General features: G+C 35.5%; 1 protein-coding gene across 1 annotated transcript in view; it reads right to left on the bottom strand.

Annotated features, from left to right (window-relative positions):
• DMD (dystrophin) overlaps positions 1-27,642 on the bottom strand; it is a 1,828,382-nt gene that overhangs the window by 651,927 nt on the left and 1,148,813 nt on the right. Inside the window, 1 exon segment of the mRNA XM_078146592.1 lies at positions 23,709-23,826. Coding sequence (XP_078002718.1) covers positions 23,709-23,826 — 118 coding nt within the window.

Here is a 27,642-nt window from a genome sequence, read left to right as displayed (position 1 = left end):
GCAGTAGTACCCTAAGCCAGTTGTTCTCAAACTTTTTGGTCTTAGGACCCCTTTATACCTTAAAAATTATTGAAGACCCCAAAGGGCTTCTGTTTATGTAAGCCATACCTAACTATATTTACCATGAGAAATTCAAAATTTTAAAGTTTTTTAAAAAAATATTTAACTAATTAAAAATAATAATAAGCCTATCAGTTAAATATAAACATAAATAACATCTTAATGAAAAAAAATCACTATTTTTCCAAAACAAAAAGATCAGTGAAAAGTGTATCATATTACATATTTTTGTAAATCTCTTTAATATCTGGTTTAAGATAGCTGGATACTCACATCTGCATCTACATTTATTTTTTGCAAATTGTAGGTGAAGTAGATGAAGAAAATCTAGCCTCTGTCTGACATGTAATTGGAAGAGGGAAGAGTATTTTGTTGGGGTTTTGTTTGTTTGTTTGTTTGTTTGTTTTTTGGGTTTTTTTTTTTTTTGGCTAGGCAATGGGGTTAAGTGACTTGCCCAGGGTCGCACAGCTAGTAAGTATTATGTTTCTGAGGCCGGATCTGAACTAAGGTCCTCCTGACTCCAGGGCCGGTGCTCCATCCACTGTGCTGCCCCGGGGAAGAGTATTTTGATAGACAAATAATGTCTTAGTTTTTTTATGTTTGACCAAGCAGACCTCTTGAAAGTATATTGGGGTGTCCCAGGGATCCTAGGACCACATTTTGAGAACCACTGGCTCAAGTAGAGGTTCTTGGATATGGGCAGGTATGCATATGTACATGTATTTATATACACACAAACATAAGTGTACATTATATATATTAATTTGTGTATAAAATATGTATGTTTGCAGACATCTGTATGAGTCAAAAAGACTCTAACCATGTGACTTATAGTACTTTTCCATTTTTCTGGGAACATGTTCCCTGGGAAAAATGATGATATTGAAGTCTCCACACTTTCGTAGTCCAGGAATTAAATTTATGGATTATATTTGGACAAAAAATGTTATAAGTAGTCCAATACTTCCTAAAGATATAGTCACCGGGTCTCCTCTTCCTGCCTGCTTCTATATATCTCGTCCCTTTATCTTCAGAAGCCACTAGTGTTCTTCTAATATAATTCTTCTTCTGAACAAGTAGAAAACAGCTCTAATAATAATAATAGCAATAATAGCTAACATTTATATATCATTTACTAGTACCAAGCACTGTGCTAAGAACTTTACAATTATTATCTTATTTGGTCCTCACAACAACCCTTGGAAACAAGGGCAATTATTATCCCCATTTTATAGATGAGAAAACTGAGGCAAATAGAGGGTACAGGTCAGAGGACCAAACTGGTCCTGGTCACATATATATGGTATCTGAGTACAGATTTGAACTCAGGTCTTCCTGACTACAGGCCCAGAACACTATCTACTATATTCACAGCTTCTATACAAATAACAAAAAACATGTAAATAAATAAAATGTAGAACTCTGGATTATAACTCAGGTAAATTTAAAAGGAATTCAACATGGCACAGTGAAATGAACACTGGAATGGATGTCAGGAAGCCTGGGTTCTGGTTTCATCTTTATTATTGACAGCTTGGAAAAGGCCTTGGATAAGTCTTTTAAGTTGTATGAGTCTCAAATTCCTCTTTATAGAAAATAAAGAAAAGAAAGCTTACCTCATGGGTCAATTACGAAGCTCATATGAGATAATAAATAGGAAAGTTCTTAAAATTGCAAAGTATTATTCAAAAATCAGGAATTATTATTCATGAAAAAACTAATGGGCAGGGTAGGAATTTTGCCTTAATAAAGTTTTCATCTGGAAAAATTCTAGGTTTTTTTTCTGCCACATTTTTGGACTTAAAACAAAAGGTAAAGTATAAAGCAAGATGCCTGAGACTTCATAACATTCTTTCTATACATTTGTGGTGGTAAAGCTCTAAGACTCCTTTTTTTCAAGTACTCTCTTCAGCATGAAGAATTAACTGAACTTCCCAGCTATTAGTGGCCCCTAACTTTCAGTACTTTGCATTTTTAAAAAAATACGTATACATCTTATCTCTCCCAACATAATGAAATCTCCTTGATTAAGGGCAGAGAATTGCATTTTTTTTTCTTTGTATCCTCAGTACCTAGCAAAATGCCTGACATATAGTAAGTGCTTAGATAAATGTTTATAAATTGACTGATTTCTTAAATAATTCTGAAAATGACACATCAATTTATACATTTGTGGGGCTATTCATGAAAACACCTACAGTTTTGTTTCATGAACATTATAATAGTTTCTTGTTTTGAAAAATAAATTTTATTGATGTATTTTCTTTTTATATGACCTATATTCTCTAAAACGTCCCTACCTTCTTTCTCCGAAAGAGCCATCCCTTATGACTAAGAATAAAAAAAAAAGACTGGGCAAAAAAGAGCATAAATATTACTTTCAAGGAGGTAGAGGTCCAGCCAGCTATATAAAATAAGAAGTCTAGAACAGGGAGGGAGTTCAGGAGCAATCTATTTGAACTCTCCCAGTTTATATAAGAGGAAAATGAAATAAATGACAATTAAGTGAATTAATTATCCAAGGACGTATAGGTCAAAAGCATCAGAGATAAGATATGAAAATTCTTTAAAATAACACCTTAGTATCATTAATTGGTATCCATCCTCCAAGGATGGTTCGTTTCTACAGGACATGAACAAGGACAGAAATGTAGTTTTCATTCATTACAAAAAGATTCATAGTTTTAGTGTCTATATCAATAGAACAGGTGCAGCTAGGTGGCACTGTCAATAGAGCTCTAGCCTTGGAGTCAGGAGGACCTGAGCCTAAGTCCAGCCTCAGACACTTAACACTTATTAGCTGTGTGACACTGGGCAAGTCACTTAACCCTGACTGCCTCACCAAAAAGCAAAAAAAAAAAAAAAGCAGAGTTACTCTCACAGCAGGAATTTAAATGCTTACTCAACTGAATAGTTTCCCATTCGCAAAATGGGAATAACCTTTGTGTTAAGGCTACATTAGTGATGATATTTAGAGAGCCTTACATTATGAAATATATTGTTTAGAACTGTGCATTTCTTCTTTTTGTGTGAGACTTATAAACTGAAATCTAACTTGCTTAGCCCAGTACTGTAATAACAGCATTATTGTAACTTTTTTCCTCTTTTTTTAATTCCCTGCCCTAGCCACGGCTACCATTAGACATAAACATGCATGAATATGTGTATGCACACATATGTATGTGTGTGTGTGTGTGTGTGTGTGTGTAAAAACCATTCTATACATACTTCTATTTATAATTTCTCTGGATGCAGATAGCATCTTCCTTCATATATCCTTGGTTGTTAATTTGGCTATTTATAATAGTCAAAATAACTTAGTCATTCAAAGTAAAAGAAATAACAAGTTGTATATAAGGGATTTCATGTATAATCATCTTTTTTTTCTATTCTGTAGTATGGAAATGCCTATTTTATTTAAGTTCAGAATAAAATAAATATTTTTAAAAGAAAAAAATTTGGTGTGGAATAAAAACATTTTAGAACTCTTCAAATTAATAATAGCATCAATGTGTGTAAAACAAAGATATATACTTACTCTTCACCTTGCACTAGAAGAAGTGTCAATTTTTAGAGGGAATTTTGCCAGTTAATTCTTAAAGAATGAAATAGCATTGATCAGGGAGTAGTAATTCATAACTTACATCATCTTTTCTACCATTTTATCTTCAACTCTCCCTTTTAGACCTCCAAAATTCTAAAACCTGCTCTCCCAGGCAGGTATACCTACTAAGCAGCCAGGGTAAGATTATTGTAGAAGGTGACTGGTATCTGTAACCAATGGCAATGAAAGTCAACTGCACTTGACTGTGGGTAAGGTGTAGTGCATCAGTTACAGGTTTATATTATTATCTGATTTTTCCATGCCTGATTTGTAGAGCTACTTGAGATCTCTAGTTTCAGAAACCACATGAAAGGAGGTTTGATATGTTCTACTTTCTGATGGAAGTATAATCAACCCTACTTTTTCCTTTGCACCTGGAAAGGTACAAAGGAATGAACCTCTGTAGGCATGAAAATTGGAGAGAAAATCATTTCCCTTTTAATCTTGTAATTTTTTTTTCTTAAATAACTTAGAGCAGGTCAGATTGAGAATCACAGAATCATAGAAGGAAGAATCACTTTATAACAAACTTGACAAGCAGTCATCTAGTTTTGTTGTGAAGACTTTTAGGAATGGGGAACCCACTTCCTCCTGAGAATGGCTTTTCTATTTTAGTATTTTTTTTTTCATACACAGAACCTAAATTCACCTTTCTATAAATTCAGTTAATTACTTCTATTTACCCAATGGTAATTAATAGAACAAATCTAATCTTCATTATGACAGTGCTCTAAATTCTTGAAGATAACAATCAAATTCCCCCCAAGTCTTCAATTCATGAATTCAAATATCTCCAGTTTCTTCTGTTGATACACTGCCTACTCACCTTCCTGGCTTCCTTTAAACGCCAACTAAAAATCCCACTTTCTACAGGACATCTTTCCTAACCCCTCTTAGTTTTAGTGTTTTCCCTTTATTTATCTTATTTATGCTGCATATAGCTTGTTTATATATGTTTGTTTGCTTACAGTTTTCCCTATTCTATTGTGACCTCCTTGAGGATAGGGACTTTTGTCTTCTGCCTCTTTTTGTATCCCCAGGGCTTAGCACAGTGACTAGAAAAATAGTAAGCTCTTAATAAATGATTATTGACTGACTGACAGATTGATCCTCAAAAGGCATGATCTCAAGGCATTTTACCATCCTGCTTATCTGACTTAACAATATTTTTTTTAAGGTGCAGCAAGAACTGAATAAGATATGATAGATGTAGTCTGGTCAGGGCAAAATACAATAGGATTATTATTCTGAACAAGATATCTCTCGTAATGCAGACTAAGATTTCATTATCTTTTTTAGCTTTCATATTCTACTAGCAATTCAAAGTGAGTTTGCAATGCACTAAAACCAGGGTTCTTGCCCAGAGGTCTGTGAATTTATTTCAAAAAACATATTTTAATAATTGTGTCAATATATTTTGTTTCTTCTGTAACCATATGCAGTTTACGCATTTAAAAATATCATTCTGAAAAGGGATCCACAGGTTTTCCTAGAGTGAAAAAAGGGTCCACAATCCTCCCTGACTAAAAATCTTAAGAATATATAAACCAAAACTTCAGCTCTTTTTCTGAAAAACTATCAAGCCATGCCTTTACTAAGAGAGGAGTGTGTCAGCTCTTCATGTCTGTTGGACATTTCCTAATGCTATATCAATATCTAAACAAAGTTTCTATCCTTTGACTCACAGAATCCACCACTGCATTTATACACCAAGGATGTCCATAACAGATAGCTCCCTAAGTACCAAAGTATTCATAGCTACATTATTTTTAATGATAAAATACTGTAAATAAATTGTGTGCCCAACAATTGGGGAACAGCTAAATAAAGTGTGCTATATTAATGCGATGAAACATTGCTACATAGTAAAAAGTCAGGAATATGAAAAAAAACATTGAAAAATGAGATTTACATAAATTGGCATAGATTGAAGGAATAAATAACAACATACACAATGATTACAATAATGTAAATGATGACATTAAAATGAAAAAAATTTCAAATGCAACATATGATAGTTGTTCCAAATTACTAAATTACTACATTCCTTCTTTCTGTCAACAAACAGAAAATGAGGGAAATTTATACAAATATTTGGCAATTACCATATTTGTCAATTTTGCTTAACTCTTTTTTGTTGGAAATGTAGTATAGAGATATTACTTGGGAAATGTGTGATACAGCAAAACAAAAACAGCAATATAATTTTAAAAATTGTAACAAAGATATTGTGAAAAGGCTAGAAACACCAGAAGTTGCATGACCAGGAAATTAACACGTATACATAGCTAATGTGTTTGTGAAAGCACCTTGCTATTATAGGTATTATTAATGTGAGAAATCTCCATCCATGGGCTAGATTTAATTTATTTTTGAAATTAATTGCATCTTAATGTTATCCAAGTCTTCTGCCCCACTGAAATAAACTCCACCTATTTTTTTTTCAGAAAATAGCTAGCATTTATACAGCATTTTAAGTTTTGTATAATTCTTTACATAATGTTAACTCATTTAATCCTGTGAGGTAGATGCTATTATTATCTCTGTTTTACAGATGAGGAAAGTGAGGCTCAGAGTATTTAAGTGACTTGCTCAGGAACACACAGGTACTAAATGTTAAGGCAGGATCATACTCTTATTTCCTGACTCTAAGCTCTGTGCTCTATCTACTGCACCACCCTGCCTTCAGATGATATTATATAGCTGAATTTCATGAAACAGCACTTTCTTGGAATAACCAAGATTATGGGTCAATTCTAGGATAAAAGGAGATGCATAAGCAACAGCATATCAACAATGATGAAATATGAACAAAAAGACATGCAAAAGATATCATCAAAGTGATTAGAGCATTATAGATTCAGAACTGGGAAGGACATTAATTTGATTCTTTCAGTTTACATGAATGTACTACTGGAAAAGAGCTGGGCTAGTTATGTAATTAAACTAAGAGAGCGACAGCTCATGTGCTGCACTGTTATCTCTGCAGTGTTAAAAGACAGAGGAAGGTCCATGGAGTGCCAGATGGACCTCTTGTAAGAGTTACATATGACAAGAAGGTGTGAATGGGTTGTGAGTCATACTCTTGGAAGAAATACTCACCTTACTAAGACCAAATATCCAATGAAATATTGAAATATTTATTCAAGCCGTGAGGTAAGCAGCAAGAAGTGACATCCTTCTTCATGGATACAGCCAGAAAAATACAACAAAGCCCTGAAAATCTTTAGTGTTCATTCTCTAAGAAGCCATCAGATGGGGCTCCTACTCTTTGAAAAGCTGTTTATGTGTCTCTCCTGCAGCCCTGTCTCATCTGTCCCTTTCTCTCTGTCACTGCTCTTCATGCCCCATTCTTTCTTTCACTCTTAACTAGCTATCAAGTGGAACTGAACCATTTCCTAATTTTATTTTATTTATATGCTTAATGGAGTTTCATGCTCTTTTCTTAATGAATAAAAAGAGATAGCCAGTGAATTTTATGTGTATATCACTGTAATTAAAATGCATCTGTGTGTAAGTATATAATCATATGTATGTTTATATTTGGGTTAGGTAAGGGTATTGTACTTGATTTTAGATGATTTCAGTGGAACAGAAAACTTCCTTTCCCAAAGCTGGTTGGCACCTTTCCTGTAACTTAGAGTCTGAGAGAGATGCTAGAATATTAAGAGGTTATGTGACTTGTTTAGAGCCAAATAGTATATGTCAAAGGCAGGGTCTGAACCAGGTCTTTCTGACTTTGAGATTGGTTCTCTATCTACATGCCAGGCTACTTCCTATGTTTATGTTTATTTGCAGCACAATTCTTTACACACATTAAGTACTTAATAAATACTATTCATCTGTTTTATATGCACATATATTTATTCATTTGTTTATATGCACATGTTAATATGCATGTGAATATACGCATATATGCAAATTCACAAAAACATGCTATGTGTATATGCTATACACACAACCACAAGTATATAGTCTATAAAGTTGCTGTTTATTTACGTGACCCTCAGTTGATCTTTTTCTCTGTGTTGATGGCCATCAATAGGAAAAAAAAAGTCTCCTCAATTCCATCCTAAAATTTTGTGACAGTCTGGTCTCTTGGGTAAGGAGACAAACAAGAAAAGTAGCAAGAAACATTTTTTATGGTCATATTTTAATTGCATGATTTCAAAGAGAGTATTTTTTCTTTGCTGACATAGACTTGTTTTCATTTTTTATAACATTTTTACACTAACCTATTCTGTACAGTTTGCAGTACACATGTAAACTATAGTGTGATAGGCTAGCTTTGCTAGTGAACCAATTTTACCCAAATGTGGTTTGTACTTCAGAGTATCTAGAATTTTTTAAAAATAAAAAAAAACTATGCCAACATTGTTAATTAAAATAAATGGTTGCCATGAATAAAATTAAGAAACCATTCCAGACAAATCATTGGATTAAGACAAATGTTAACATTACTTTCATAGGTAAAACTTTTGGACTATAATTTCTGAAATAAACAGTTGATGAATAGATAGGATTTATTATGATAGTCAAGATCATGTCTATTATGTAATATATGCCCTCAGGAACACCATACAGTTACATATACCTTGTAGATCCTGGGGGGAATAAAGGACCTATTGGCTAATAATATTTATGAGCCTAGAGAAATTTGCATGAGAAATACAATGCATAATAAACTTCAATATGTTTAGAAAATAACAAGAAGGAAAAAACCTGTAATCAGAACAGGTGCTTAGTGAGGCTCATTTTAAAGGAAGTATTGATTTGACCGTCTTTTTAAGAGTAAAAACTTGATCTATGTAATAACAATAACCCCTTAAAATCACATGGGATTTTATTTCATAAAGAGCTAAAAGTACCACTACATATATTATCTCCTTTACAATATCATAGTGATTCAGGGGGGAGGAGTTATGATTACACTCATTTTAGAGATGGAGGTGCAAAAAATAAAATATAAGGATACTGCTGATACATCTAATTTTCTCTGAAATAGAAATAACATTTCTATTTCAGAAATCTTATTAAAGTTAAGTTCTTCCACTAAAATGTTCCTCTGATGTGTCTTCATGATATGGCAGTGACCCTGGACTCTTAAAGGCTTGGCTAGTAGAACATGGAAAGGTTCTTAGTACAGGTCCAGTGATGCCCTTACCAGCCTTCAGAGGCACTTTTGTCATCTGAACAGTAGCCTACCCATGGAGAGGCTCAGCACCAGAGTTTTGGCCAGAAAGGAAGAGATGAAGTTTGTGGCTACAATGTCAACAGGCAATCACAACTTCACAAAACTTATGTGAAAACTAGGTTTATTACAAGATAAATGAGCATGTGTGTGGAACCCATAGAGTTTATAATCCACACAGAAGTGTGTATATTTATGACAGTATAACAAAGAAAGGAGGAAAAAATAGAAATCTCCACCTAAAGTGGGGAGTGGTATGGGAGAGGGAAAGGTGCAGTAAAGGCAGGGAAAGGACAAAACTCCTCCTGAAAGGGAAGAGCAAGGTGACAGCAAAACCACATTCTTTTGTCTTAGGAACTGCTAGACCATGAAGAGGATGGTTTACTTATCTACAAAGGTCCCAGTTGCTCAAGCAATTTTCTTAGCCTAGTAGAGACTGATTGGTGCCTGTCTTGTCTCCCAAGGACACACTAGGATTCCAGCTTGGGATGCAAACAACTCATTATGTCAGCTCAGGGTAGGTTGCATCCTTGACACATTCAAGGCCTCCTGCATAGTCTGGGTCCAGTGTTTCTGGAAAACGTGACAACTCAAAAAGACAAGTTCAAGAGACCCCTTAACATTCCTTACCAACAGCAACTAAGAAACACCATCTACCAAGGAATGGGATGCTGGTAATCTGCATCAGTGGAGTATACACAACAGATTAAGTCATTAATCCAACTCAGTTTCAATTTTTTGTGTGTCGCTAATTGTCCAACCTCCCCACTTCTAGGAGCAAAAAATCTTTCCTTTGATGTATAAGTAAATTCAATCCTATCTAAGACAAAAGTTTTTTTTTTTTAAGCACACTATGTGCAGAACATTATATGAAGTGCTGGGGGATAAAAAACTAAAATGATTAATGATGATGATAATGATAATATAACTAAATTATATTAACAATTAATATATTATATAATAATACATCAATAATTAATAATACATTAAGTTACAAATTATATTAAATTATTTTTAATAATAAAATAGCAGCTAGCATTTATATAGGGTTTTAGGTTTGCAAACCACACTATGAACTTCCTCTTATTTGATCCTCACAGCAACCTGGGAGGTAGGTACACCCACTTTACAGATGAGGAAATTGAAGCAGGCAGAGATTAAGTGACTTGTCCAGAGTCACACAGACAGTTAGTATCTGAGGTGGATTATCTGACTCCAGGCCCTGCACTCTATCCATTACACTAGATGTGTCAAACATGAAGCCACAAGTTACCCACAACCTTCCAGAGTGCAGCCTGAACCAGATTAAAATACAATTAGGAAATATTTAATAAAATAAAATAAAATAAAATTAAAATAAAAAATAAAATAAAATAAAATAAAAATACCATACAACATAGATAATGTTAATAATGTAGTTTTTTAAATTTATTTTTTTTGGTGAGGCAATTGGGGTTAAGTGACTTGCCCAGGGTCACACAGCTAGTAAGGGTCATGTGTCTGAGCCAGAGCTCTATCCACTGCACCACCTAGCTGACCTGATAATGTAGTTTTTTAAAGTCAATATGCCACTCTCAGGGATCTACTTCCTATTTGAGCTTGACATCACTGCACTATACCATCTAACTGCCCTTGCTGGCTCTTAATTCTCATAGGACTATGATGTCTTATAGTTCTAATAGGATCTGATTTAAGAGTTGTAGAAGCAGGAGGAAAAAAGATGAATTTCATTTTAAACCTATTGAGTTTTAAGAGTTTAGACCTATTGAGTAAAATTGAGATATCTACATAGAAATGTCTACTGTACAACAAAAATGTGGAGAAATTTGTACTACAAATAAAAATTTGGTAATCATCATTAACATGATAATTATTCATATTTACATAATATTTTAAAGCTGCAAAAGCACTTTTCTGTGAAGTGATGCTGTGATTATCCCCTAATTGATGGATGAGGAAACCAAGGCTCAGTAAGGGTAAGTCACTTGCTCGCAGGCATACAGCTACTAAATGCTCAAACCTGAGTTTTCAACTTGAGGTTCAGTGTTCTTCAAAAGAGGCTTTCAAAAGAGAGGGGGAAGGAACAGGATTGAAAGTTGAACTTTAAGGAAGAATTGGGATCCTAGAAGGATAAGGAAAAATGAGGAAGTAGTAAAGGAAAAGAACCAGGATCACTGACATGAACTATTTAGTGCCTGGACTCAGAGCTGTCTTCATGGAATCTGGTAGTTAATACAAAAGCATAAGCTAGAGGTATCTAGTGTATTTTTTCTCTGTAAGGGAATGGTCTTGGAAAGCCCAGAATCTAATCAGAGAAAAAAGAGCCAACAGCAAGACATGAAAGGAAATGTAGGTAATGCCTTTAAAAAGTATGAATTAATTATTTCCTTAAATGAATCAGAAAAAAAAAAGAATAAAGAATGATAGGCCATGCTTCAAGGTAACCTTTAATAGTTAGTTCAGTGAGTTAATGAGATAGGCAGCAGCTCCTAAGGTGATGAGTTGAAGATGGGTGGAGCTAGAAAACAGAAAGTAGCTCTTTGTAGAGCTGGGAAATTGGAAGCACAGAGCTTTAAGGAGACAAGTCTAAAAACTGAGTCTGCTTTAGCCCATCCAAAGGAGGTGTGTTGGGTCAGAAGCTGAGATGCTGAACCCTGCCCACTCTTTCCCAAACCCCAAATATGGACCCTAAGACAGTAATCTTATATATCTCCTTTTCCACTTGGATTCTTTCTGGGGAACCTGAAGCCTTTTTCTCTCTTGGCGCAGGAAAGGTTTTTGTTTGTTTGTTTGTTTAGCTTTCTTTGTTTTAAATGTTGACTTTGTCTTTATAAAAAAAAAAGAATGTGTATTTATATGTGGACATATATTTACTGGGGATACATTTGGGAGGAGGAAATTGAAGAGGAAAACATCCCCACAGAAGAGAGTAATAGAGACAAAACTAACACTGAGGTATTTTCACAGAAAGTCTATCTCTGCCTGGAAGAGCAGAGCTAACAAAATGATAAAAAGAATTACAGATTCTTTAATACTCCCTCCCAGAGGGGAGAAGGAGTATCAGAAGACCCACACGGCAATAAGCCTGTAGTAGCAGGTGATAAGCACATAAAAATGGCTGAACAACCCCAATGATTACCCAATCACTATTACAACTCCTATATATCAGGTTTTTAAATGATAAATGGGGATTTGTTCCCTTGAAGTATTCGAAGTTTCATCTTTTTTTCAAATAATTTTGAATATGTTTAAAGAATTCTAAACTAATTTCTAAAAAAACAAAAGAATCAGGTTTACGTGATATTGTGCTGTTGGGGGGGTAGTAATATTAATAATTCACATTTATATAGTGCTATAAATTTCATAAAGTGCTTTTCTCACAACTGCCTGTGAAATATGTAGGACACATAATATTCTCTATATTTTACAGATAAGGAAACTCATACTAAAATTAAGCAGCTCACTTGTGATCACAGAGCTAATAAAATCCTTCATCTATTATACCTAGTAAACAATTTTTTGGTTCAGCATCCACAGAAATGTGTAGAGAGTTTCTGATTTTAAACACCTTTAATCCCAAATTTAGTCTACTGATCTGTGATTTTTTTTGTTAATTTGTTATTTGTTGTTCCAAAATTTTACAATACAAAGATAGTAGCTATGTTACTCATTTTTGCTTCTCCCATAGGACCTTACAGACTATAGGTACCCAGAAAATATTTATGGAATTGAACTTAATTCAACATAGGAATTTTAATCTCTCTCTTCCTACCAATAATTTCTTAAATATTTGAACTCTGCCTATAGATTTGCAACACTGGTAGGAGTATTACAAAACTTATGCCGTAAACTTCGTATTGGCAGGAAAGGCATCTTATTTAAACTCTCTCTTCTAGCACCTAGGGCAGTGCTCTTCACGTAGTTGGCATTTAATATGTGAGTGAATATTGAATGAATTATAAGATTTAAAAGAGGGAAGTGAATATGGGAGTCATAAAATTGATATCCAGATTAGTGATATCTTGAATTTGATCCTAAAAGATAAGTTCTCACATAAAAATTATTTCACATTTTATGCCTGACCCACTGCTGAACTCCTGTATGCCTATTTTCCCCCCACCAACCATCTGCTTTTATCATTTAATTTTCCACAGAGCTCTCTAACTAAAGCTATAATGAGAGAGAGAGAGAGAGAGAGAGAGAGAGAGAGAGAGAGAGAGAGAGAGAGAGAGAAGAGAGAGAGAGAGAGAGAGAGAAAGAGAACGGATTCAGTACAGTTTCAGGACTTTATACCTATAGCACCCTGCATGATGCTTTGCAAAAAGTGGGTGCTTAATGAATATTGGGTAGAATGGACTGGATTCAATTAGGGATTCCAAGCCAAAATGTTAGGAAAGTCCCCTTCATTTTTGCTAATTGTGAAATAAATAGAGGAGACACTTATGCCTAAATATAGGATACTAGGTTTTTGTTTTAATTTGTTGTTGTTGTTGTTTTTGTTTTGTTTCGTTTTTTTAGTAATGCTCAAAGACATGATCTTGACCTCTTTGTACCTTGACTGCTTTTAGGTATAAAGGTCTTGAGTCCAACATTACAATTCTCTTGAGATAGGAGCTGGAAAGAGTAATTAAGATTTCTGAAATAAACTCAATATCTGGTTAGGCAGAGGGAACACAGGGCAGCAATTAAAAAAGCCAGCCACTGCAAAGAACTCAATACTTACCATTTGATCTCATCTAAAATACAATTCACTCTCTAACTAACCAAGCTGATTACAACCAGGTATATCCAAATAAACAACACTGACAAGACAACGAAAATCATGGAGGTCCATAGGTAAGAGTGAAACATATTCACATGAAGATGACCACTCACACCGAGATTTTACCAAGGCTATTACAAGTGCACAGGGATTTCTTTACTTGATTTCCTCTAGATAGAATTTAATTACTATGTATGGATTTTCCCAGATGTACAAAGTTATAAACCATGATTTACCTGGGAGGAAAAAAATATTCTAATAAAAGATTCCATACATATTAAACAAGTTTTACTTTATCTGAGTCCTTCCTAAATATTTCATTTCTGGCAATTTCATAGAGATAATGAAGTAGGGGAAAACCTTCAAATAAGGGGATTCATTTTTATGAGTTGCTATTTTATTTCTGTCCCTTTCAAGGGGAAGACTAAATCTATACAAAGAAAATTCTATTTAAAACACTATTGGAATTTTATGAGTATTGAATTTCCTTCCCATTTCAAAGATTTCAAATGGAGAGATATACTGCAGTGCCAAAGGACTGAAAATGACATTGTTTAGATAAACATGTCTTGTCATAAAAGTCTCAATACCATTATTACAGACCCAATCACATCTTTGAGGTAGCATTCAAGCTTGGGTTCTTAATAAGCAAATGACATATTACAATAGACACTTGCTTTCAATAAAATGATTTTTGGGGGGTGATTTGGATTAGAATCTTTCCATTAAGCCACAGACATTCATAAAGGCAATCTTAAAAGGCATAGGAACAAGGAAGCAGAACAATTCAAATCACTAGGCATTAGCAGCAAGATGCAAATGCACTCAGGTCACTCAATTTTTCTTTACACTTTGTGAAGTATGAAGGACAAAAAAACCCATCAATGCTCTATGAAAAAAGAAAAACTTTGCAGAGTAAAATGGAAAATATTTAGAGATTGCTTATTGGAGGCTTTACAATGAATACCTAGCTATTCTTTTTTTTGTGAAAAGAAATACTCAAAATAAATTTTCATTTGTAGAATGAAATGTGAGATTTCTATGTGCTACATACAAATTTGCATTTTAAAAATTCCTTATTTTCGATTTTTCTTAGACATGATACACAGGTGACTCATGAGTGGGATGGTTATTCAGACTCTTGGTTGTTATGCAACTCATTAGGAGCTAGCCATCTTTGGATGCTCAGTCACTGTTTCAGGCCACTGTGGTTTAGAAGTTAGTTAAGTAATACTAATGCAAACTAAGCAGGAACCTCTAAAAGTAGACACATGTACAATCATTTCATGTGAGGCAGAAGTGTCCCATGTTCCACAATACTTGTAAGTACAGCCTGAACTGGATTAAAATATAATTAGGAAACATTTAAGAAGATGAATAAAAATACAATAGAACATAGACAATATTCATCTTTGGTTTTCTAAGTTATTGTGCCCTGTTTTTATATGAGTCTGACATCACTCATTTAGGGGATGGAATCAAGAATTATCTATACCAGTTATGCAGTGTTTTTATTGGGCATTAAGATGAGAAGCAAGAAAATGTACTGACAGACTTTTCTGTGCCATAGTAGTCTTGCTTGGCTCTTTATAGACATGATCTTCCAGTAAGTGAATCATTTATACACTGAAGGAGTCTGTTTAACCACCTAATATAAGAGCCTTCTTCCCTAAAAAACACATATACCAATGTTCAATTGCTTAGCCAACTATGATAATTTAAATTAAAAAGTAGACCATAGGATGCATGGCTGAACGAATCCTCAAAGATCAACAAGTCCAATGCCTTCAATATTGCAAGGACATGACTCAGCCTCACATAGACAGTAAGTAGTAGGGATCTGAAATAAGGTATTCTGTCTCCAAATCTGATTTTCTTTCTTACTTGAACAAACTGCCTCTCAAAAAGGACTATCTTGATTTTCAGTCATTTTTTATCAAGCCAATTAAATGTTTCTGACTCTCTCTCCTAGCCATTTCCCCCTAGGAAGCGAATCAAAATAGAGACAAAGAAGATCTTCAGGTCTAGTGATAGAGAGTTCCATGTCATGATTACCAAAAAGCTACTGGGCATTCCACAGTAATAGGACATAAGTGCCTTGAAGGTAGTGTTTATTTTTGTCTTTGAATCTAGTATGGTGTCAGGGCACATAGTGTTAAGTACAAGTATGTACATTCTGATATTTAATAAATGTTAATTAAATGGATATTGAATCTTTACTTATATGTGATAGTATAATTAATATTATGGATTTTACACTATCAACCAATGAGAATGGAACAGAGGAAAATGTGAATTTCCAATTGGGTATCATATTAGCACATGTTTTGATCATTTAGAAGTGTTCTATTAATATTGTTGCATTATGTCTGAATACAAGTTCAGTAATTATTCCAGATTTCTTTTATATGGAAAGCAATTGGGCAACTTTGCCTCTTCCTTCCTTGCTTTGCTTTCTATATACATCACAAAATTATTAGGTACAGACTCCATATTTTAGAATTAAAACGAAGTGTGCATGGATTCTCTTCAAACAACAAGAAACTTCTTTTCTCATAGGTTAAAAAAATTTTCAGTAATGTGGAATCCAATGTGTGTGGGTAAGATTTGCTTTTTTTTGTTAGGAACTAATTATTATCCCTGGCTCTCTTCAATTCACAATTGACATCCAGTCTGAAATGACCAATAGGAAATTGGTGATATAAGACTGAACTCTGCGGAGAAATCAGAGCTGCAGACATGCCCCTTCAACCCCTCATATATGTGTGTTTGTATACATACATGATGTGTATACATGTATGCCTGTGTGTGTTTATACATATATGTATATGCATATACATTGGGAATGTTTGAAAGGAAGGAACTAGTAGATAAAGAGAGAATTAAGATGGGTTAGGGGAATATGACACACATGATTTGCTGAGATCCAGGGCAAATGTAGAGGGGTTGGTCTTTGTAAGAAGGGTTACCATATTGCCAGACACTGGGGAAAAGGAAGAAAGTATAGAGGATAAAGAAGGGATTAAGAGATAGAAGAGGGAACTCACAATGAATAGCTTCAAGTTTCTCAGTAAAGTAAGAGGAAAGGTTCTCAGCTGAGAAAAACCGTGCAGGGAAAAGAGTGAGAGACTTGAGAAGATATGAGAAAGTTTTGAATAACTACTCTGGGAAGTAAAGGAATCAATTAGGGAAAAACAAAAAGTTTCCTTTATCAGAAGGAATATACATACACACATGCACACATTATGTACATTAAGGAAGGAAGCATTTATTAAGCACCAACTCTGTTCCAAATACTGTGTTAACACCCTTAAAAATATTATCTCATTTTATTCTCACAACAACCCTGGCAGAGAGGTGTGATTATTATTCCCATTTTACAATTAAGGAAACTGAGATTGACAGAAGTTAAATGACTTGCCCAGAACCATAAAGCTAATAATTGACTGAGGCAGGCTTTGAACTCAGGTCTTCCTGACCCCAGGCCCAATGTTCTATCCAATGTGCTACCCAGAAAGGTGGCCTCAAAGATCACAGGCTCTTTTTCCAGCCTAGCCCCTACACAACTTTCATCATGTGTGGAAAACCTATCACCTGCAAGGCAGCTAAGACAATTTAGGAATCAGAATGTGCCAGAAGAGTCAAATTACTGCTACCATTTCAACTACTCAGACTCTGATTGAGATAGCCTAAGACCCTGACCTCAAGAGTCCTGGGAAAAGCAGGGATCACTAGCCCTGCTTCTAGCTCAGACCCTGAAGCTATCAATAAAGTTAGCAATTGCTGTGAAGAATTTCTTCACCACCACTAATACCAACTGATAACCAATTGTTACTGATAAGAGGTTAAGTCATAGAGCTCTGATAGTCCCAGCAGCCCCCAGACTGTCCTGCTTTCAGCTTGTCCCTCAAAGCCATCATCCAAAGAAGCAACCTCTGGGCAAAAGAATCTGGCAACTGTTTCTGCAGGTTCTGTATTTCTTACATTCCCAACAACCAATACTACTAAAGATGCAGAAAAGAAAGTTCTTAACACCAAAATCTTAGCACTGTTAAATGCTAATTTGTTCAATTTGTCAACTATCATATGGTGTCAATGAAAATGACATTAAAGCAGATGCATTACCACCTGCTTTGTTGCTACACCCTCAGGACCACTAAACCTCTCCATTTGACTTGGAGTTGATGCTTCTTATCTATGTTATCTCTCCCATTAGAATGTGAGCTCCTTGATGTCAGGGACTATCCCACTTTCTATGTGTTTTCCCAGTACTTAGCACAGTAAGTGCTTAATAAATGCTTTATCATTCATTCATTCATTCATTCATTCAATGAAAGTCTCTCTACAGAGAAGAAATTCCCTCTGTTTATATTAGATACTTCAAAGTTTCTTTGATGGAGACAGGAATGGGTTAATAATGTTTCCAAAAAAGTCTAATTTATGCCTAGAGAATAATAGTTTAATCACTAATTATATCATTATTCTCCCCATATGTTAAATAGAATTGAAAAAGAAATCCTATGAAGATTCATTTAGGATAAACACAAAATACTGGCTTGGATGATCTGTGTGATCTATAAATGATTCTAAGCTTGGAAACAGTTCTCATCTGCCAATGTCTTTTCCCAAATCAAAAACAAATGCAGAGAGAGCTAAACTAGTTCCTTCTTAACACCTTTTTGAATCAGCAAGTATCTTAATCAGTAAATTCCAGATCAAAAATGGAAAAGAAAAAGAAAGATGACTAATCAGAGATTATATCACATCCTAAATCGCTAACTTAGAATTAAGCAAGGATTTGAAACATGGTTGGTATCTGCATCCTTATTTGAAGTACAGTAGAATCTCATTATAATGTGGCTCCTTATGTGATAGATACTGTTTTATCCTCAGTCAAATCATGCTCTAGAAGAAGGACTATATAGAATAAAAGCCCAATATGTAGCACTATTTAGCTAGAAGGTTAGTATTAGTATTGTGTCCTAGTCTCATTTATAAAGGGATACACATATAGACATACATACATACACATGTGTATACACACATTAATAGTGGGAAAACCCTTTAAACATTTATCTCCCTCTTAAACATCTGTAGATAGAGCATATATATATATATACATATATATATATGCAGTTAGAGAGAAAGACATAAATATGGATAAATAGCAAAAGATAAGAGATAGATAGATAGATGATAAAGATCTTAGCAAGAAAAGCATTATTCACTTGACTAGAATCTTTCTGAAGTATAGTTGCTGCAGGGAAGAGGTAGAAAGTATAGAATTTTCATTATAAGAATTCTTTCAAATTAAATTTGACATAACTTCAAATTAATTTAATTTTCTAATGTGCACAAGGAATGGTGATAGAGGCTAGGTGTACAAAGGTAAAAATAATACAGAGTCCTACCTCTCAAGGAGCCAGATAAGTATATTTAAAGGTCAGAAATAATGGGGCAAAAGAGAATCCCAGATAATGATCGTTAGGTGGGACAGCAGACTCTTAGCTGAGGATGTGACAAAAAGTCTCAAAAAGCAGCTGTCATCCACTCTGTGTCATGGAGGGTAAGAGGAAACATGAAGCAGATGAGGAAAGAGTATATTTTAGGCAAGGGGCCATGGCTTATGTAAATGCATGGAGGCAACTGATGGAATGGTGAGTCCTGGGAAAATCTAGTAGTTCAATTTGGTTGGAACATAGCACACACAAGGAAGAAGCATGAAATAAAGTTGGAAAGGCAGATTGGAGCCAGATGTGGAGGCAGGCTGAGGAGTTTGATTCTAGCCTAAGGTAAAAAAAAGAGCTGTTGAAAGGGATATTTGTGTGTGTGTGTGTGTGTGTGTGTGTGTACTTTTTTTTTAATGGGGGAGTGACATCGTCATCTCTGCTCCTTTGGAAAATTACTTTTGCAGCTGTTTGAAGAATGGACATGAGGGGGAAGAGACTGGAGGCAGGGACACCAATTTAGAGATGATTATAATAATTCAGTTGAGTGACAGCATGAACCAACGTTCAGGTGATGTGAACATAGAATAAGGGATAACTAGGAGAGATGCTACTGGGGTAAAATCAACAGAAGTTTGCAAATGGCTGAATATGGAATGTTAAGAAGAAAAAGGAGTAAAAAAAAGAATATCAGCTTTCTAGATAACTGAAGGGATGGTGGTGCTATCAAGAGAAATAAGGGATTTGGGAGAGAGATGAGTCTTAGTGATGAAGAAGAGGATGAATTCAGTTTTTAAGATGTGAATTCTGAGGTGGGGGTAAAACATTCAGGGGTAAATGCCTAGCAGGCAGCTGGAGGTGTGGAAATAGAAGTCAAGCAAGAGGTTGGGCCTAGATATTTAAATTTAGGAGTTTAGGGGCAACAGCCCTAGAAATTAGATGAGATAAAATAGGGAGAAATTCTATTTAGAGAAGTCTTAAGGCAGAGACATGGCAGACCTCTATGCTTAGGGAACAGAAATAGATAATTAATTAATAAACAGTGTTAAGAAGAAATGGTCAGAGAGGCAGATTAAGAACCAAGAGAGATTCAAAGGAGAAGAAAGTATCCAAGACAGTGGTCAATATATTATAGTGGCTGAGAATGAGAAAAGGCCATCAGATTTAGCTCTGCTGACCTTTGGGAAAACCATGTCAATAAAATGATGGCATTGGAAGCCAGATAACAAAGGATTGAGGAGTAAGTAGGTGCAGTAAGTAGGAAGTAGAAGGGATAGCTAGGTAGTGTAGTAGACAGAGTGCCAGGCCTGGAGTCAGAAAGATCTGAGTTCAAATCCAGCTTCAGACACTTCTTAGCTATATGTCCACGGGAAAGTCATATAACCCTGGTTGCCTCAGTTTCCTCATCTGTAAAATGAGCTGGAGAAGGAAATGGTAAACCACTCCAGTATCTTTGCCAAGAAAACACCCATACAAGGTCATGAAGAATTGAACACAACTGAAATGACTGAATACCAAGGAAGCAGAAGTAGAAAATTCAGAGTATTCTTTCTAGGAGAATAATGGTGAAAAGGAAGAGAAGTATAGAAGACGAAAGTCTGATGACAAAGTCAAGTGAAAGTTTTTAAAAGCTAGTCAAAACCTAATCATATATGTAAAAGGAGGGGAAGGAGCCAGTAGATAATGAGAGACTAAAGATAAGAGGGAGGGCAAATTGTAGAGGGAGTGAGTTCCAGAAGGAGATAGGAAGAAATGGGATTAAGGACATAAAGGGAAATAGCCTCTTAGAATTTATGCAAAGGAGTGCAGAATCAGATGCAGCATGGTTACATTTCCTCTGAAACTCCCAATTAATGTGGAAGTAACTGCCATCTTTCCTGTCACCCAGACTTACAATGCTGGTGTCTTCTTCAACTCAACTTCAGTCACCCTACAGAAACCATTCATTACCAAATCTCATCATTCTCTCTTCACAAGCTCCTTTTTCTCTACTTATAGACAGAGTCACCACTACAGTGCAGGCTGTCATCACTACTCACCTGGAAAGTCACACAATCATTGCAATTGACTTTCTTCCTTCAGATTTCTCTGAAATCTTATCCATCCTTCACTCAGTTGCTGAGGAGATTTTTCTAAATCTTAGGTCTTACCATGTCATGCTTCCCACTCCCCAACCCAATGATGTCCAGTAGTTCCTTATTTCCTCCCAGATAAAATATAACACTCTCCGTTTGGCATTTAAAGCTCTTCATAGCCTGGTTCCATCCTCTTTTCTAGTCTTCTCAAACCTGACTGTCTTCCATGCACCTAGCCCACTTACAGTTCCTCAAACATGATATTGTTTCCTTTTTCCTCACCTTTGCACTGGCTTTCCTCTATGCCTGGAATTTTCTGGTGTCTTACCTTCACCTCTTCATTCCTCTGGCTACCGTCAAGAAGCAGCTCAACTCTAAGCTTCTATAAGATGCCTCACTAGTTCTCTCTATCTGCCAGTGCCTTCCTGATGAAATTACCTTCCATCTAACTCTGTATATGTCTTGTACGTACAAAACAATTTACACACTGTCTCTCCAGTTAGGATATATACTCCTTGAGGACAGGGACCCCTGAGTATCTGCTCTGCAACATCAGTTTCTGTAAAGGTGCCTTGGGGTCTATATTATATTAGACTATTCTACCTCTCTGTAGCTTTCTTTGGGTGTTTTATATGATTTCACTACACTAAGTACCACCCCACCATCTGAAGTCAGTCTTCTGATATTAGGCAGAGTTCATGACGTTACAGCCTTTCAGAAACAGAGGAGAGCAGCATTAGTGGTATGATACTTTTGGTGACTTTACCCTACCAATTTTGCAAAAGTCTTAAAGATGATGGAACATAAGAGTTTTAACCCAAACATGGAGAATAGCATCTTATCATCTGAGAATGCCATAAAGTCAGAGAAAAGAAAGAATTTGAGGTACTGAGTAGGGGACATAAGACTCATTACGACAGATGGTCTAAATCTTCTCAGTAAAGCAGATCACAAGATCATTTGTTCATTTAGGAGAAAATGTGTTGAATTCCTGCAGCAAGATTCCTTAGCTGAGAAATAGGAGTGGAGAAGTGTGCCAGACTTAAGAACAGCCAGTGTGGGGCAGGTGCAGTGCACAGAGCAACCACCTTGGAGTCAGGAGGACCTGAATTCAAATCTGGCCTCAGATAGGACACTTACTAGCTGTGTGACCTTGGGCAAGTCACTTAACCTTGATTGCCTTGCCAAAAAAAATAAAATCAGCCAGGTGTGAACGTGAAAAGGACAAGGGGACAAGGGATTTAGGAGTGGAGGACACTGCATTGTTGAAATGGATAACTAGACAGCCAAGAATATGAAAGGGAATAACAAAGCCTGAACAGGCATGATTGGGAAAACAGGGTTGTAGGAAGAGAGTGGAGGCCATGGTGTGGATGAGGAGTAGAGTTAGAAAAAGTGAGGTAAAACAACCAAAGACTGTGCTCAGAAAATGGAAATTCAGCATTCAAGATCATATTATAGTTTTTGGGTAATGGTGAGGTCTAAGGGAAGACCAACCCTATGAGGGACTGATGGTATCTCTCTAATTCTGTGAGGTAGAGATGAACAGTGAAGATGGATTTTATGGAAAGTGAGAGGCTGATGAACTGAGAGGCCTGAGTATTTGGTGAGATATCAAGAAGTAACTAAGGAGGGGAGGGGGGGTTTGAATGGGAACTATAAACATGTAAGAAGGGAGGAGAACCACTTGGTTATTCATAGATAACAGGAGCAAGGATCTAGATGTGGTGATAAAGATAGAAGGAATGGACCTCAAAGTAGTTCAAATTGGCCCAGAGTGATGTGCCAAAAGCAGGTTCTGGGTAGTGGCGATGGGAACAAGGGGTAACTAAGTGGCATAGTGGATAAGAATGATATGCTTGGAATCAGGAAGACCTGAGTTCAAATCCCACCTCAGACACATGAGCTGTGTGACTCTGGGAAACTCACTTAACCCCTCTCAGCCTAATAAGAACACCTATCTCACAGGGATGAATTAGATGCATAGGGCTTTGCAAACTTTTGAGTACTACATAAATACTAGCTCTAAATGCTAACCATATAGTAAATTTTCCCCTCTGGCATAGTATTTTATGGAGCAAAAGAGGAAAAAACAAAAACAGCCAGCCCTGTAGAGGGTGGGAAGGGGTGCCATGTCTACTGATGAAATCCAGGTTTCTATGAGCACTGAAGATAGAAAGAATGAGAGAACTAGGGTGGGTGCTGGTCCCTGGGAGTAGTTTAGAGGGGGGTTCCAGAAGGAACAATGGAAGTGTTGGGCAAACAAATGCAAGACCTAGGGAGCTGCAGGAGGTAGGAATCCATCAGCCTTAGTAGAAAGGAATCACCAAATATGGAGAAGCTAGTAGCCTGATTGGACCAATTAGAATTAAATAATTCTAATATCTAATTGAATAACTATAATTAAATAATTCTAATTAGAAATAATTTTAGCAGGTTTTCCACAGGCTGAAAAATTTCATATTCTTAAAGGGAAAAAAAAAACCAGGCCCAATACCATCATAGCGTTATGACTATATTTTCCAAGAATCTGCCTTGAGTTTCACAAGGCAGCGGAAACACCACTTACTGCGATCAGTAATGATTGTTCTGGCCTCCTGGTTGCCGGTCTTGTTTTTCAAATTCTGTGCCGCTGTAATCAGTTCTTCCAGTTGGGGGCGCCGCTGCTCCAAATCCTGTAGTGTCGCCTAGTTCAACAAACGTATAAAATTAAAAGTAGCCCTCAATACTTATCTATAATGGATAAATTGAGGTCCTATTCAATGATATTCCTGATATTTGCTGTTCTCTACAGTTCTGAGGGTTTTTCTTTTTAAGTGGATAATTGCACTCTAGGCATGCATACATTTTGAGAGAGGCAAAGTGCTCTATCTCTGTACATTCTTTATTTATAGGAAGTGAAGTGTTATTTTCAAACTAAAGAAAAATTTTTTTTTGAATTTATGGGGGAAGGGGCTATTAGAGACAAGCCCCTCCACTGGTAGTAGTTTATGCATAAAAATTTAACCAGAAAATGTTTTTCGTTCCTAGATATGTGAGCAATTGCAAATGGAAATCTTGGTTACAGATTCGCTTCTTAATATTTCAAAGCTTTGGTTGAGCTGCATTTGCATACTTGGGCTCATTTAAGTCAATATAAGAATTCTGAGATTAAGAATTGTCATTCTGAACTGTGACAACTTATTTAGCAGACAGATGACCACTTGTGCTTATAATCTAATTCTTTGTGAAGTCCTGATGAGACTATGAATTTCAGTAATGGGGAAAAGAAATCTTGCCTCTTCTGTTAACTAGCTTCTAAGTTTTTGCTGGGCTTCAGTTTCCTCCTCTCTAATCTGTGAGGGTAACATTAGTCAAAATCTTGGATTCCTTCCACTTCCAAAAATGTGATAATATACACCTGTTTGTATTTGCCTTTGACATATATGGGGCTGTGTGACCCAGGTAAGTCATTTAGCCTTTAAGTGCTCTAGGCCAGGGCTTCTTAAACTTTTTCCACTTAACAACCCCTTTTCCTGTTTGCAGTAGGCCTGAAGGCACACTCAACGCAAAATGCATTTGCTTTTTATTCAGAACCAAGGCTGTAGTGAAGTTGTATGATGCAACATGGGCAAATGCTGCCAGAAACACCTTGGATTTGTTACATGTTTGATTTTTAATTAATTTTTGGTCACTGAGCATTCAGAAACCTTTTACTGTTGCTAAATTTTTCACAACCCCATATGGGGTCATGACCCACAATTTAAGGAGCAACACTACATGATTAATTTTTATTTCAGATGTAACACATTACCTGGCATACAGAAGAAGCTTAATAAATGCTTCTTGACTGGTAAGTTGCAGAGAAGGTGCTAGCTTGCATAAGTAGAGGAATTTTCTTTACCTATATCAATGAAATCACAAGTTCCATCCTTATACATATATGTATGTATGTATATGTGCATACATGTGTATGTGTACAAAGATATACACACAAACACATATACATAGCATTTGTGTGTGTGTATGCATGCAGAGAGAGACACAGAGGGAGGTTGCTGCCAACTCTATAGCTAGGATCCCAATTAAGACATTAAATGTTTTCTTTAGTGAAATTTAATTTCTTTAATGAAATAAATTCTAACCATGTCAATTTTTTTATAAAGGTTTCTTGTTTAAGTTGTCACAGTATAGACTATTCGAAATACTTGATAAATACATATTTGCTAGAGAACATTTCTTCCTCACATAGTAATTCTTTAAACATTTAAAAATAAATTTGTTTTCCTATATTGTTTTTTATTACCTTATATTTCCTAATGTTTACCTCTGACCTGCCCTTTCCAGAGAGCCCTTATTTATAGCAAGAATGGTTCAACAAAACTAACCAAGAGAAGTATCTGACACAATATTCATTGTTCCATAACCATAATACTCCATCTATGTGAAGAAATGAGGGATGGACACCTTCTTATATCTACCCTTTGGGAACAACCGTGGTCATTTTGAAGCATTTGGTTTCCATTGATTTATTATTATAATTTTGATTTACATTATTCTGGTCCTTGTATATATTGGTTTCCTTTTTTTTTCTTACTTCACTATGAATCAGGTTATTTAAGTCTTCCCATGCTTTTCTGTCTTCATAATATTCATAATTTTAGAACATAATAATATTGCATTACATTCATGTGCAAAACCCAAGAACTCATGTAGCCATTCCATATTTAATGGGCATTTGATTTATTTCCAGATATTTTCTATTACAGAAAGGGCAGCTATAAATATTTTCATGTGTATGGGATCTTTCTTTTTTTCCTTGACTTCCTTTGTATGTATGTGTCGTTAGAGATATTGTCTCATTCAAGATGATACGTGTATGTATATGTACAATATTATATATGTAAACAAATATTGTATATATAATCTCATTTGAGGTAATATATGGACAGACACACACAAATATTATTGTATTTGATCCTCACAATAACCCCAAGAGGTAGGTGCTATTATTATCTATATTTTACAGTTGCAGAAACTAAAATAAACAAGGTAAGTGACCTGCCAAGGGTCACAAAGCTCGGATCTGAGGCAGGATTTGAACTCAGATCTTCCAGATTCCAGGCCCCTCAACATTAAGGGAGTTAGGTGGCCCAGTGGATAAAAAACAGGGTGTGGCTTCAGGAATACCTGAATTCAAATATAGCCTCAGACACCAACTGTACAACCCTGGGCAAGTCACTTAACCGCTGTCTGCCTCAGTTTCCTCAACTGTAAAGTTGGGATAATGATAAGACTTTCCAGGGTTATTGTGAGAATTAAATGATATATTAAAAAAAGGGCTTTGTATAGTCCATGGAATAGAGTAAATGCTATAGAAATACTTACCTCTTTTCTTTCAGTGGAATTTCTGGGCATTTTCTTCATAATTGCAAGTTGCTTTCCAGCAACGAAAAATTGGACCAATAATTCTTAGCTACAGCAATAATGCATGAGTGTGCCCTTATGTAACTCTTTCAGCGCTGACTATTCCCAGATTTTGATATTTTGCCAATTGGCTTGTTGTGAGGTAAAACTTTGGAATTGTTTTTTGCTTTGTATTTCTCATATTAATTATTTGAAACATTCTAAACTAGTTATTTTTGGCATTTGCTTCTTGGAATACAAAATAGAAATAAAAATCTTCATATTTCTTAAGATTCTGAAGCCAACTTAAGGGTTTTTTTAAACTGCTTTAAAAATGTTGAATGGAGCATCTTCTTTATTTAGTGAACCTTGTTTTTTTTTTAAATACTTTATTCCTATTTTTTTGAAGGGTAACAGTGGCATAGTCAGTCACCATGGAATTTTCTCTATATAATCGTCAATAAGTAATCGCTGTCACCTGAGACTCTCCACAATGGAAGGACAACATATGTGGATTGATTTGAAATGTGAAAAATCTTCCTACATAGTAAATCTAGGGGGGTTCTAAATGTGAAGACTTGCTATTTTAAGAGAGTGCATGGTAGAAAAGTGGTAGATACTGGGTTTATGAAGTGACCTATTTTCTCCTACTAATTTTACAGGATTTTTTTTCCCTCTGAAAGATCATATTTTTACCTTACTAGGAAGCAGTGGGGAGCTTGACTTCAGAATTCGGGCTCAAAAGCTTTTGGCCAGGAACATTTAAAATAAAAGAAAGAAGCAATCCAAACACTACATATTTTATTTGAGAGTTTGTCCCCTTACTGTATTGAAAAGCTGGTGGAATCAACTTTTAACAAATTTTCCACATTTGTAGACAGTGATTGTTCAAAAGAAAAATCCAATTTTCAGGTTTCTAACTTTTATGGTTTCTTTACACAAAGGGGTGTTTGAAATATGGAACAAATTGCCAGACAGCAATTGAAGTAAGTAGCATAAGTCAGTTGGAGAGAACTGAACATATTCTATAGTAGAAGATATATAGTCATAGATAGATTTTTAAGAGAGAAAAATTTTCTTGGGGTAGATAAGACCAGCCATCTATGACATACTCAACT

The sequence above is a fragment of the Phascolarctos cinereus genome, unplaced genomic scaffold (assembly GCF_003287225.1).
Source record: "Phascolarctos cinereus isolate Bilbo 61053 unplaced genomic scaffold, phaCin_HiC Scaffold_726;HRSCAF=1367, whole genome shotgun sequence".
Lineage (NCBI taxonomy): Eukaryota > Metazoa > Chordata > Mammalia > Diprotodontia > Phascolarctidae > Phascolarctos > Phascolarctos cinereus.
The sequence above is the reverse complement of the archived record's forward strand: the minus strand, read 5'-3'. Positions and strand labels throughout refer to the sequence as shown.